Source organism: Aphelocoma coerulescens, chromosome 2 (assembly GCF_041296385.1).
Source record: "Aphelocoma coerulescens isolate FSJ_1873_10779 chromosome 2, UR_Acoe_1.0, whole genome shotgun sequence".
NCBI lineage: Eukaryota > Metazoa > Chordata > Aves > Passeriformes > Corvidae > Aphelocoma > Aphelocoma coerulescens.
In genome coordinates this window covers 69,604,780-69,618,761 of record NC_091015.1, presented here as the reverse complement: position 1 = coordinate 69,618,761, position 13,982 = coordinate 69,604,780, and the positions used below count along the sequence as shown (strand labels likewise).

General features: G+C 39.5%; 1 protein-coding gene across 6 annotated transcripts in view; it reads right to left on the bottom strand.

Annotated features, from left to right (window-relative positions):
- Nucleotides 1–4,059: 4,059 nt before the first annotated feature.
- Nucleotides 4,060–13,982, bottom strand: part of TGFBR1 (transforming growth factor beta receptor 1) — a 47,223-nt gene continuing 37,300 nt past the window's right edge. For all 6 annotated transcript variants that reach the window (XM_069007936.1, XM_069007937.1, XM_069007934.1 and 3 more), the window contains 3 exons: nucleotides 10,611–10,735; nucleotides 9,835–9,965; nucleotides 4,060–8,439 (listed from right to left, as the gene is read on the bottom strand). In XM_069007936.1, the coding sequence (XP_068864037.1) occupies nucleotides 8,314–8,439; nucleotides 9,835–9,965; nucleotides 10,611–10,735 (382 nt within the window). In that variant the 3' untranslated portion in view covers nucleotides 4,060–8,313. The remainder of the gene's footprint in view (nucleotides 8,440–9,834; nucleotides 9,966–10,610; nucleotides 10,736–13,982) is intronic.

The window sequence follows — 13,982 nt, the reverse complement described above, 5'->3', positions numbered from 1 at the left end:
AATTATTTTCAGCTGCTGAATGCAACATCTTTGGAAGAGGAAACAACAAAACACACATCTGGCCACATGAAACTGCAAAAATGGCTGCAGCAACACATCATTACGAAGGAAGAAATCATGAAGAGCCTAAACCATGTAATATTGCTTTTTTTGCTAGAACTCAAAGACTAGCAGAACAATGGACAGAGACAGGTTTCTTTCCTGAAACTTTTCTTTAAAATGTCTTAACCATTTGTAGAGTTACACTGAGGTTATCTGTATGCAAGCTTTCAGGTAAATTTTACCATATGAGTTTCCTCAGTATTGTACTTCAAGCCTCCTGCAACTGCAGCAACAGTAAAGGCAGCAAAACATCCACCTCTCCTTCTCAAGCATCCTCTTCACTGAGGAACCAGAAAGAGTTGGACTTTAGGAGAGAAGCTGTGAGCTTATTGTACATATTGACAACACAGCCTGGAGAAGTTAAAAAAGGAATGTTGTAATATATTTTTCTTTGCACTATTCCCTTCTCCTTCTTGAAGTTCCCAGAATCACAGAATTGTTGGGGTTGAAAGGGACCCCTGAAGATCACTTAGCCCAACCCCCCTGCCAAGGCAGGATCTCCTAGAGCAGGTTACACAGGAAGGTGTCCAGGTAGATTTTCGGTGTCTTCAGTGAGGGAGAAGGTCAGTGCTGTTCAGAGTGTTTAGAGAAAGGGCTGTGCTTACCTGCTGTACCAGCAATGATACGAGGCTCAGGAGGCTGCACGCCTGTGATCATGTGAGCCTCAGCACAAGGAGCCTTTGCAAGAGATGGAAATTAGCAATTTGACAATATTATTGGAGTGAAGAGACCAACAGTCCATGGGCCTTTCAGACCTCGATAGATGGAAATTAGGATCTCTGTAAGGTCTCATGTCTCCCAATATAAAAATTTAAAGCCTTCTAACATCTAGCGTGGGAAAGTTACCTTTGCATAAAAGAAACATAGGCAAAGCAGTTTCCTGAACAAAGGTAAGAAAAAGGTAGCTCACCTTCATGGATAATTGTCCAAAGAAGTTCAGGAACTGAATCTCACTGACCCTTCAGGTAACAGCGACAAAACTCTCTTCATGGAAGGAGATGTAGGTCAGAGAGTCCAAGCCACAGGACGGCAATAACAAAAGAAAGTACAGCCTGATTCCACTCTTTGGAAACACGTAAGAATCAGACAGCAACCATGGTATCACAGAATTCTTGGCATTTTTACCCCATTACTGTACTAATTAAGAGTTCGAACACTGGAACTACACGTTTCCCACGCCCACAGCATAAGGGAATGGGAAAAATGCATGAATGCAAATTAGCATCGGGATGTCCAGAGCAATAGATAAGCTATTGAAACTCAGCCAACTTGGAATTTATTACCAACTCTTGTTTTACAACATCTTTTCTTAAGACTGTTACTTATTGCCTCTGCTTTCTAGGCTTTTAGATATTTAATATAATACCACAATAAAGTAGATGTTTTCTAGTCCCTGTTGGTACATGACCAATGTCAAGAATCAAAACAATGATGCCCTGTTCTGGATGTACAAGCTTCTATTGCCCAAGCTACAAGAGCCAGGCAAGTAATCTTAGGAAATGCACTGGGCCACAAATCTTCAGGGAAAACAACTAGCTGTATGTCCTCACTAGCAGGGAGCGCAGAGCCACCAGAACATAAGGATAGATCAGAATGGCCAATACTAAGGACCCCACAACTTCAGATGTACACCCTGCAGGCAGCTGCCCAGAATCCCAGTCTCCCTGGCCGCTGGTACCTGGAGCTGTAGTCCCACTCCAGCCGCTGGTGCCTAGACCCCCACTCCAGTCACCTGCACTATGGACATGTGGGCACCCATGACCTGTGGTCCCACTTCAGTTGCTGACACTTGGCTCTGCTCACTCTGGTCTTTCCCACTGCTCCACAGACAGACTGGCACACTGATTTATATATGACTCACCCTTTTTATCTCCTTATTCCTCAATTTTCCTAGGCTCGCTCCTCTACAGGTCACCTAAACCTCTCCCTTTTCCTGACCTTTTTTCCTTCACTATGCATCCCGTAAGTCGTGCATTTAAAGGTGTATTTTTAACTCCTTCTCCCCTCATTAAAAAACCTACATAAATATATTTGATATTATATAAAATTGAGTATCATGTACCCAATTCTTCAACAGCTTACACACACTTTCTGCTACTGGCAGGTGGGAGAGCTCTTCTCATTTTCCTAATTGAGCTAATTAGAAACACAGCTTGAGGATGTCGACTCTTCATCTCCAGTGAGAACACTCTTAATACCAATAAACACTGCAATCTTGCATAGGAACCTATCAGCATGGTTTGCTCTGGCTTTTTTTTTTCCTTCTCAAAATAGAGGTAATGATTTCAGGTACCATTTCACCTCAGAGACTGGGGATTTATACCTTATGTTCAAGAAACTCTGAGGAAGACTTAAGGGTGTGAGTTTCTTGAGCACTACTGGATTTTATTTGCAGCCCGGTCAAGTTGACAAAGGAAATGCTGTGCCAGCATTTCATTTTTTCCAACCTGGAAGACTTGGGAACAATTCTAGCCACTCCAAGATAGAACTATGAGACTTAAAACAGCAGCCCCTCATGTCATAAGGGAGTTTGCAGTGTGAGATTCTAGTAATTCTTCATCAGCAAAACAATGAACACTGCTAGTTCCAGCTGAAATGGTATGGCTTGGCTGGATAGATAAAGAAAGCTAGTAAGAGCACTGAGCGAGAAATTTGGAATTTCTGATTTCCTATTTAAAAGGAATCTATTTTCTGCCAGGACCACCCTTATGCTATACTACAATTACTGGGTACATCCCTGTACATCAGTTACCAATGCCACAAAAATTGATAAAAGGAAAATTGCAGTGCTTACTTGGTACTGCATAGAAGTGGTTTGTTCCTATACTCTTTAGTTATGCTGCACCTACAGAAAATATTCATTGCTTGGCTGTAGTGGGTGTTAAAAAGAACCCCTTTCAACAGTCCCATGCTTTAAAAATAAAAAAAAAATTATACCAGGCAAAAGAGCCAGCTGAAATTCTGCCACTCTTTATGCTGACTTGCAATCCAAATCAGCATGCAGATCTCCTGAATTCAGTGTCTCCTCTAAAATGATCCTAAAACACCCTCCCATTTAAGTTACTTGTGGTAATTGTTGTTTATGAATTTTCATTTGTTAGACTCAGGCCCTCAAAGCACAAAACAGAAAAAGCTACTTAATGAAAATTAATTTTGGGAGACAGCAACATCACTATGCTAGTTCCAGGCCCCACATTTCCTCTACTAGTAAATACAGTAGAGGGGATTCAGGATTTTACTGAGTTTTGTTTGCTTACTGTGGTAGCAAAGGCCTTCCTTTAGCCACTCATGGGAGAGGGATGTGTTCTCAGCCAAATAATCATAGCTCCTGTAAAAGCATTTGAAAGGAAGGCAGTGTTTTGACATAGCCATAGGCTTTCTCTGGATACCTTATGGCTTCTGATGGCGGAGAAAGCTTGCTGGAAAAAGTAATTTTGGCAATTCTGTCTGAGCCAAAACTTACATGAGGGCAAGATGTCCTATTTTTGTTGTGTCTAAATCTCCACTTTCCTTCAGAAATGTAGCACCAGCCTGAAACTGAGTTTTGCACAGAAACAATCCACTCCAACACAAACTCATTTTACTTGCTGTTCTGGGATGCACTGAGGTGCTGAGCTGCTGAAGTAGTCTAAAATCCTCAGCAGCTCTGTTATTTCTATGCAAATATAAATGTAGAGAGGACACAATTTGTCATTACTGGTTTTGTCCAGGAGATGAGAGACACCAGCAAGGTTCTTATACCAACATTACTATGGGAGGCAAGGAAGAGCAAGCACTTTGTCATTATGTGCACAGATGAGGTGGATTGCCTCGGCAGTAGCAAATCTCTTTAGCATTTTTGTACTAGAAGAAATTCCTTCTGAGAAATGAATTCACAGTAGAATTTTAGCAGGTAGGAACATCACACACAAATCCATATCTTCCTGCAACTTCTAGTTCTGAAAGACAACTCACGCATTTTGAAAAAAGTTATTTATTTTCACTGCTTTAATCTCTCTACTGTAGTGTTAGCACTTAACATAAGCATCCACTCTTCTACTGTCCTATTTACAATCCATTGAAATGTATACTCTACAAATACAATACATATTTTCAGAAATGTAAGGGAAATGCACATTTTGGTAAGGTTTAAAAAAGTGACACTCATCTGTACAGGATCCTCAAATAATCCAAAAAGTAAAATTTACAAGGCAGTATCCACACAGCTATGTAAGGGCAGGTGCTACAGTGACAAAGCAGCAAACTTGCTAATACAATAAAATACAGAAAATTAGAGTGTTTTGGGGCACCAGATATTACACTTAGTACCACTGAAGTTGTAAATTTAGTAATACCCATATTTCTAGAAACACGAAACTGCAAACCTGGAGAACATTCTGAAAAATATTAAACATTATATACACATGAGGTAAATGTACCTTGGTCTTTTAAGAGGTAATTTGAGTTTAAAGCAACCGATATGGTGAAGGGGTTTTTTTGTTTGTTTGTTTTTTAAACAAAATGATTAACACATTGCAATCATTTCAATGGCACAATATAAACAAGGAACTAACTAAAAGGTGAATTTCATGGCAGTCACACTCAGAGCCATTACTGAAAAAATAAAATAGCCTCTTACTTCATTTGACACCTTCATGTCCCCATATAGTCAATCCCAACGTCTTTACCTATATACAAAGTCTTTCTTAGGACTACAAGCAGAACCACTGGAGGGTGACAGTGTGTCACACTTGGAAAGTCTGCTTGAGAAACATCCCAGAATTCCAGCTTTTAAGGTTGGAAGGTCCCTGAAGAATTCCAGCATTTCAAAAATGACATTTCAGGCTTTTCAGCATCAGACCATTTTCAATGCTCCTTGTTCTCCATGTCCATATCCATCTGGTCACAAGTCTGTAAACCAAACTGAGGCTTCAATGCTACTAAAATGTAAAGTTGATTAAATCCACAAAAATTAAGTGAATGTATAATGTATGTAATATTTACAATAAACATTTGCATCAGTATTAATCAGAAACTGTTTTGGTATATACTTGAAATGATACAAAATTAATATTTTGAATGCTAAAATATTTTGGTCCCCCTGGATTTCCAAGAGCAGATCTGGTGATATTACAATCTTAATTTAAAAAATACTTATGTGTACCTGTGTCCATATATATAAGATATGATCTTACACAGGTAACATTTAAAGTTACATAATATATACAGACACAGCCTTTGTAAAAGGTGTTCAGTTCATATAATGGAAAAGAAGAACAAAGCTTGAAGTTGTGGTGTCAGAACTGAGGATACATATAGCTCTATTCAGAATTTTCCTGTTCTGCAGCCCAATAAGAATGATAAGGTTGTTCTAAAACACTATTCCTTATGACATACACTGTATCAAGCATCCTTCTGTGTTCTGTTTTTGCAAGCTTCTATTACAGAGCTAAATTTTGAACAAAGTAAGAACAGTTGCTAGCAATTCAGGAGAATGAAGATTTGCAGGTGGTTGAGACAATATTACACACATTTATATTGTTGACAGAATCATCTGTGTGCCATGATGCTGTTCATCTGCTGTACATCCTCTTTAACATGCAACAGAACTGTTCCTTATATTTTAGGAAATTAAATGTTATGCTGATAAGGTTTTGTAGGTGCTAAAAAAGCCACTAAAAATTATTTGATGAATTATACTGCAAGCTCTCCTGTTACCATCAAAATTACTATAGACAGCTGAGGCGCTCCAGTAGCCTGATATTTCTGAAGTAGGAGCTGTACTATTTGTATCTATGGTAGGACCCCAGGACACCTATGAAAATTTGAAATGTAACAAAGTTACAAAATAAAAAATTAAATTGCTAACTAGGAAGCCTTTGAAATTAGCTTGGAAATCCTGACCTATTTTCATGATGACCCATTTTCTTCAAGTATCTCTACAGATACACAGAACTTGCTAGAGAGGCTGCCAAGTAGGTAGGCTTGGGAGTTACATTATATTCAAACTTTTTTTTTTGAACAGTCATAATTGAAAAACTCTGTGATGCACAACTGTCCAAGTGCATAAAGGCATAGCTTACTTAAAATACCTACATGAAGTATTTTTTAATCCAGCTTTCATTGACAGAGGCCTGAAGCACGTAAGCCTGACTTGTCAGATAATGCCAAACAAACAAGCATGACAGCTGTACCTATGTTTAAGCCTAATCGGTTTCTAAGAACTTCTCTCATTTTTCCCTTTTCTCCTGGATACTGTCTTCCAGTATGAATAAACTCATCCATTTTGTTGTTGAAAAAAGCATTTCATTATTTGCAGTTCAACCTCCAAGGATCTGTAATTCTGACATCATTTAAACCTATCTCCAAGCAAGCAGTAAGAATATGGAAATAAACAAAAATTAAATGTTAAGGCTTTTCTTGGGTAAGGCTTGCATCACCTATGTAGCCTCTTCTTCCTGGGCCCCATTCCTCCTCCTGCTTTAGCTGCCACACATCACAGGCCACAGAACAGAACCTTGATTTTGCTGCTGCCAGCAACCACCCTGCCACTACCACCATCTTGGTGAGAAACTCTCAGTGGGTTCTATGCTGAGGGATGAAAAGGAAGCTAAGCTAAAGGTTGGCATGTGTGCTGCATAATGGGATGGGTATTGATGTGTTCTGGAGAGCGGCAGGTTAGGCATATTAATTACCAGGCATATTTACATACTGAAATACTACTGTTTTGGATGTTAAAGAAACCAAAGATCAACCAGACTCTCCCTAAAATTGCAATTAAAAAAAAATCCTGGTAACAGCAGGTTTTTGTTGTACATTTGGGCAGGAAGTTATTTGATTTCCAAACAAGTTTGTGAAAATCTTATGATACCCATAAAAACTCAGGGAAATCTTGACTAAAGCCATGCATATTCTTCTGTGTTCTTATGACAACACAAGCCACCATAAGCTTTGTTCTTCTAACTATGAAGAGGATTGCTGGAATCCCCTGGCGTTTGTATCCAAAGACCTGCAGCTCACCACCTTCTCTAGCTCACCATTTTGTGTATGAGGCACACACAACATACATGCACATAAAATTTATAAGCAGCTTTGACCTTTCTAGTACAAAAGCCCAAATAACCTTTCTATAATTACAGGTGCGCTTAATCCTTGTGTAATTGCAAATATTGTTCTTTGAGCCTTAAGACCCAGGAGAACTGCACAGAAAATATGCTTTTCATACTTATTTAATGAAGCAAAATCTCCCTTAACATTTTACTCTCTTTCTACTTTTCTGAAGGAGATAGGTACTTCAAGCATTTTAGAAGTACCACTTGATAAAAAAATCTTCTATGTAATTATGACTCATAACTTGACAATTACAAAATATGACAGTGAATTTACTAGCTTACACTACTTAAAACTCCTACAGTGGTTTCAATAGTCAGATTTTGGTAAAATTGAAGGTATTCCATGAATTATGTACTCACTGTTGCAATGAGTGAGAGTTAGATCTTAGCTAGGCAAAGGAACAATTTTCAACTTGTATTTTTGAAACCAAAAGTACCATAGGCTTTGTACGTCCCTACTATTTTGCATTAAAAGACTCAAAAGTGGCACTTACTGGTGTAATACAATCTATTTTGAAGGCAATGTAATGTTCTGAAAAAGTGGAAAAAGCCCAGGAATTATGTATAAAGTATAGTTGCATAAGTTATGTTCCCACAACTGAATGAGGTCAATTTGTAAGTCAAGGTAAGAGTCCAAAAGATACACTACCTTAATAGCTAGCAAGGTATATACTCCAATAGTACATTCACAATCTGAATCAAGACAGTGGTTCAGAATAGTTAATGTACCGGGCAGGAATAAAGTTGCTTTAAGAGCCATCAATGCACTGTAGAACAATATAGTGAACCAGTTTCATTTTAGAAGTGACCTCCTACTTTTAGCACAGTTAACTAGCAAAGACCAGCTATCAACTTCCCAAATAAAAAATTATAGATTAATGAAACTAGAGTACATGATGTTTTGTAAGTAACCTGGAAAAGAGGTTCATAGTGCACAGAAAGACCCAACACGACTGCTTAGCACATCCACAAAAATCCTAATAAGCGACGTTCCTACGAAGTACTAAAAGGCAGCAATATCCTTCTGTTCCCCCAGTGAGGTAGAACAATTAACCTTCTTAACACGTCACTCTGGTGCAGATAGGGATTTTTACAGTGTTCTTCGGTAGCAAATCCAGGATTACATCTTTATCCCCTCCTGTTGACTAAGTTGTGATAATGTTTTCTTAATACGCAAAGCTGTCAGCCGAGCGGCTCCGTTGGCATACCAGCATTCCCGCATAATTTTTGCCATCACTCGTAATGCCTGGGAAGGAAACACAAGTCATTATATGCACTGCTGTTCCAGTGTAGCCCATGTAACTGCTGCTCTGCCTTAGCCTCTTCAGGCATTTCTGAAGTCCACTACTAGTACTACAACTGCATGGGACAGTATGCTGTTAAAAAAAAAAAAAAAAAAAATCTTACTTTATTTACAGAAAAGTAAAACTCTCTAAACACTGTAGAGCAAACCTGATATTTTTCACTAGCCTTTTGGCCCATGAAAAAAAATATTTTAATGAAATATTAGTAGCTTGTCTGTACCTGTTTTCTGAATTTTCACATCAGACAAAAATACACTATTTTTTATTGTACCTGCAGCTAAGGAGTTATTTCAATGCACAGCAATTAAGTTTATGAGCTGTCTTCCTCAAATTGAAGCTCTGTAAGGATTCTAAAAAGTTTTGGAGTCTTTTTATCCTTCAAGCATCCATTCTTTGAAATCTGAATGCTTCTATGTGTTATTTGTAACAAAGCAAATAACAAATATGGCAGATGAAATAAAGTAACAGCTCTGCATTCTAAAATACCATGAAAGCTGTATTACATTAGTCATTTCAATCCCAATAACTTCCCGTCTCACAGTTTGTTGGTGCATTCATCACCTTTCTCTCCTTCCTGTGCACCCTTGCCCAACTCTTATCTCAGCTGTGCATTCATTCCACACATGCCACAGCCCAGGTTCCCTCCTCTGTCCAAAGCACCTCATTCTTATCAGTGCCTCCCTGCTCCTGTAGCCCATTGCAACTGTTCCCCCAAGCTGTGAGTCAGAACGCACTGCGGGCAGCCCTCGCTGGGCTCCCAGAGCAATGCTATACAATATTCTCTCTGACCAGTTCTGACCAATATTCTCTCTGACCAGCTGTCCCGCCTCTGCTCCCTCATGCTCTTGTCCACTCCCAGGCTAGGTGAGAAACAGAGAATGCCTTGAAGCTGTGCAAGAACTGTTCAGCAACAGCTAAACCCTCAGTGTGCTATCAGACTATTTTGGTCACAAAACTAAAACACAGCATCGTGCAGCCTACTATGAAGGACATTGACTCAATGCCAGACAGACACCGTATAATTTATTCACAATGATGCTTCCTGCATAATGCAGTTCAGACTAGATCTAATTTATATTAGCATCACCTATGCTTCACAGGAAAGGATCCTAGAATCCTCCATGCAGAGTTAGCTATTGACTTCTATGAAATTACATTTAAATACTAATGTATAACCAAGGAACGATGCTTTTAATAAAGCCATAATGATTAGAATGAAATTAATTAAGTTCTCCTAGAAGCAGCTCTTCTCCCTTCAACAATAAGCATTTTAAGCCACTGAAATCACTAAAAGCTCTAGTGTCCATTAAAGCAGCTTTAGCAAGGTTAGTTAATACCTCACAGCTCTGCCATCTGTTTGGAATATTGGGCCTTAACTTCTGTTCGCAGACAACTTTCCTCATTTCTTCAACAGAAGGGTCTGAAGGAACGAGGTCATAGTATGGCAACTGGTAATCTTCATGGATTCCTGTAATAGGTTGAAAATAGCTTTATTTTAGCTAACACCAGATGACATATTCTTCATTTTTTACTGTGCTCATTATCAGTACTCTACCAGTTTTTTGTTTTCATTTTTAAAAATTACATCACAATGACTACAAATAAATAAACAAAAATCCTTAACCATACCTTAGGAGTGTTTACATTACCCTTTAAGGATCCAAAATTTATAAAAATTGGAAGAGATATAAGCTACATCAAGTCTTTCATATGCTATACTAAAAGCACGCTTCTTCAGAGCACATGGTTTATAACAGTATGCTTCATTTTAAATAAGGTACAGATGTTATCTGAACACATTATAGCTAGGTCTAGTGGCATTTGCCCCTCACTCACAAGAATATTAAGCTTTACCCTTTTTTCCCCTCTATGTAAATGTTTAGAGAAAAAATTAACACAGACAAGAATATTTCCTATTTTCTTCAACAAGTACGGTTTGTCAGTCTAGAAAGAGGTTGAATAGACCAGTTATCATTTACAGGATTAACAATTAGAAAGTCCGAGATACACTGGCTATTACTTTGCACTGTTTTTTGAGCAAACTGTTTTCAGAACCTGAAAAAGTTACTTCTAATTCCTTAATATGACCCATTTTGTAAAGATTGCCACGTACCGCCAATTGAACACCGCCGAGCTATTTCCCAAAACACTAATCCCATTGCATAGATGTCTGCTCGTTTGAATGACTCAAAATGTTTCATATTTATCGAATCATCTAGAACTTCAGGAGCCATGTACCTGTTTGCAATTAAAAATAGAAAAAAAAGATTCAATTTTGTAAACACTTAAGAGTAGAAAAAGTTCAGCACTAGTGATCAGCTCAAATCCAAAATAATGTGTTTTTGTGGAAAAGGAGATAAAGGAAAAACTGCTTCATTAAGGTTATCCAATCAGAGACCATTCAATGTAAAGGGATAAGTAAACTGAGAAGAACAAGCAAAGAAATAGGGGGAATAAGTAAAACGTGAAACAATAAACAAGTAGAGCCATAAACCTGATAGACAAGGGACAACTGAGACAGTGACAAAGACCCAAAGTCTCCAGTTCCTAACTGATAGGCTATTAAGAAACTCCAGGCATAGCTTTGTAGAGGTGCAGTCTGGATGTTGTGACTTCTAATAAGTGGGAAACAAGAGGAATACAAAGATTGAGGATATTCAAGGAAGGCCTGTGCAGCTATGCAATGCTCATCAAGGAACATTTAGGAGAAAGGGAACAGACGTGCAGCAACAGAAAAGGGTAGCAAAAGGGCCAGTTGCATAAGAGGTTGTCAGTGTGCACATGCTCACCAATGTATCCTATTTTATTAAATTCTAACTACTCTGTGCAATCTCACTCTCAACGCCACGCGCACGCATTTTCTAGGAACTGCATGTCAGCAACTGGAGGCAGGCATGAGTCCATTCAGGTCTAGCAACTGGAGCAGCAAACAGATGAAGCTGAAACTAGAGAGAAGGAGGGGCTCAACATCATTAGCTGGAAGGGCAACTACAGATCCTAGGAGCACATCTGTAGGTGAAAAGAGCACGTATCTGGAGCTACTGTGGGGGGACTAGTGTGCATGAATTCTGGGCCAGCAACTGTAGTCTGACAGAAGGGGAAGGTGCCAGCAACTGGAGCAAATGAGTAGGTCTACTTCAGCTACTGAAACAAGACCATGTATCACAGGCTTCATGGTCACAGCTTACATGTACATGTGTGTACCTACATGGTACACAGCTTACCAGCTACAGGGGAGAAAGGGGATGAGAAAAACAGAGTAAGGGTCTCTCAGCACCAGCAACTGGAGTGGGAGTCACAGGTTGTAACTGTGTGGCTGGGTGCCAGTTGCTGGGCTGGGCCAGAAGATTTGCATTTCCCCAACCCTGCACAGCTGGTGTGCGGGGCTGTAATTCACTAGCAACCTTCAAGCTGGACTAGCCAGCACCCAGGCAGCCCAGGCAGGGATATTTGCCAGGGCAAGAGCCCATGCTGGTATTTGAGGGAACCATGCACAGAGGCATGCATACATCAGCTGTTTGCTGCTGTGCAAACAGCTGGGGAGTATGAGATTCATGGAACACAGGACAGAGCATTAGACACAGCAAGCCTTGGATGGATGGTTGAGGGGCTCATAAACATGCATGGAGTTGTGAGGCTGCAGAAGGGAGTACATACTTTCACTAACGAAGTTCAAGCCTGATAGCTGAAGAGAAGGAAGGAGACTTGGCTGTCTATACTTATGTTTTATACAAGTTCTGACAGTGTTTTATGTGGGTGTTGAAGACAGCACATGGTGCATAGCAATCTATATAATCAGCCGTCAGTACTGTGTGTGTCTGTGTATGACTGGTTGGATCCCAAGGAAGAAAGCAGCAGCCACATCCATGGGCTTCAGAAGAGCAAAACCCCTTTGGGACATACCAGCTGGGCTCCAGAGGTCAGACAAGAGGAAACCCCAGCTCCCGTAATCTGACAAATTATAGCAGCCACTTAAAACGTCCCCAACTCTACTAGAGCAGGAATAGATGTGAAGTGCCAATTAAGAAACCAGCAATGTTAAAAATTTCTTGAGAACGAAGTCTCACTACCATTGTAGTACCTGATTCTTCATCACACAGTCTGCAAGTCTCATCCTAAACCATGCCAGTCATTATTTTTAGTAGTAAATCCTATTTGGGTTGCAAATTAACAACTGTGCTCACCAATTTAGTTAACCCACATTTCCTGCAAGAAGAAAAATCTGTAACAAACTTTCCCCTAAGAAACAAGGCCTGAAAACTGATCACGGCATCCAAGTGGTTGTTACCTTGTTTAGTTAATAAGTCTGATGTGGGAACATCAAGCAAAATATAAGTGTGGACCTTACTGCAAGAGCTATTGACAGCAGCATCCCCACTGGCTGTTGGAAAGAATGAATGGTATTTGCTGCATCAAGTCAACATCAGTTGTAGCACTGCTCTCTCATTCTGGTAGGGTTCTGGCAGCTAAATCCAGTATATGATGTTTAGCAGAGTTCAGTGTGTTTCTCCACATCACTGCCCCAGCACTCTCAAGCTGACATATCAATGAAGCAGGCCAACAGTGGCAGTGTTGACTGGTAAAAAAGCAACGTGCAGATTACTGGAGATGAATACAGTGCCAGGCAATAGCTCTACCTCTGGAACAGCCACAGAAGCCTAGGCACGATTTCATTTAATCAAATCACAGTAGGATTTTCTTTTCCAGTACCAGGGATGGTAGGCAGAATACAAGACACACTACTTAAAAGAAATTTCAGGACTATCACACCTTTCAGAGCTCCCTCAGTACTACTGTGTCTTACAGAAATTACACAGATACAAGGAAGCAAGATAAGTACTATCAAGATAAGTAAAAAAATGCAACCAACAGCTGCATTTGTTCTGAACTACCCAGAACTTCAACAAAGTTTGCTGAGATGAGAGTTCTCCTAAGGCATACAAATTACTCACAAGTAATAAACACAGCACAAACAGAGGACAACTGTCTGAAGTTGAGTGTAAGCTTTACTTTGACAGTATTTATTGAATGGAAGTGGAGTATTAAGTATTGTTGCAATCTTTGACATGGACAAGGCTCAAATCGTTCTGGTCCATCCATATAAAAAATGTTTTAATCAAGAATGCAAGATTGTGGTGAATGTTTTAATGCTCTCCAAGGATTTTGCATTACTGGATACTCTTATGCTACTTCATGAGCTTGACACAGTAAGTGATTATCTTGGAGCCTAGCAGAGAGAATATTTGATCTATCTTAAGATGACACAGGGATGAAAAGAGTGATGGACCTCAAAAAAACAACAAACCAAAAACACCAACCATGGTGCAAGATGTCAGCCAGAAACATGTAAACAAGCAGTAAAGGAGATTGTCTCGGCTTCTGTGAATCATCCAAAGAATGATTCACTTTTAACAGGAAAGACCATAAGAGGCCTGAATGTGGCAAAAATTCCCCCCCCCACAGTGTGACTTCCATTGGCAAATTG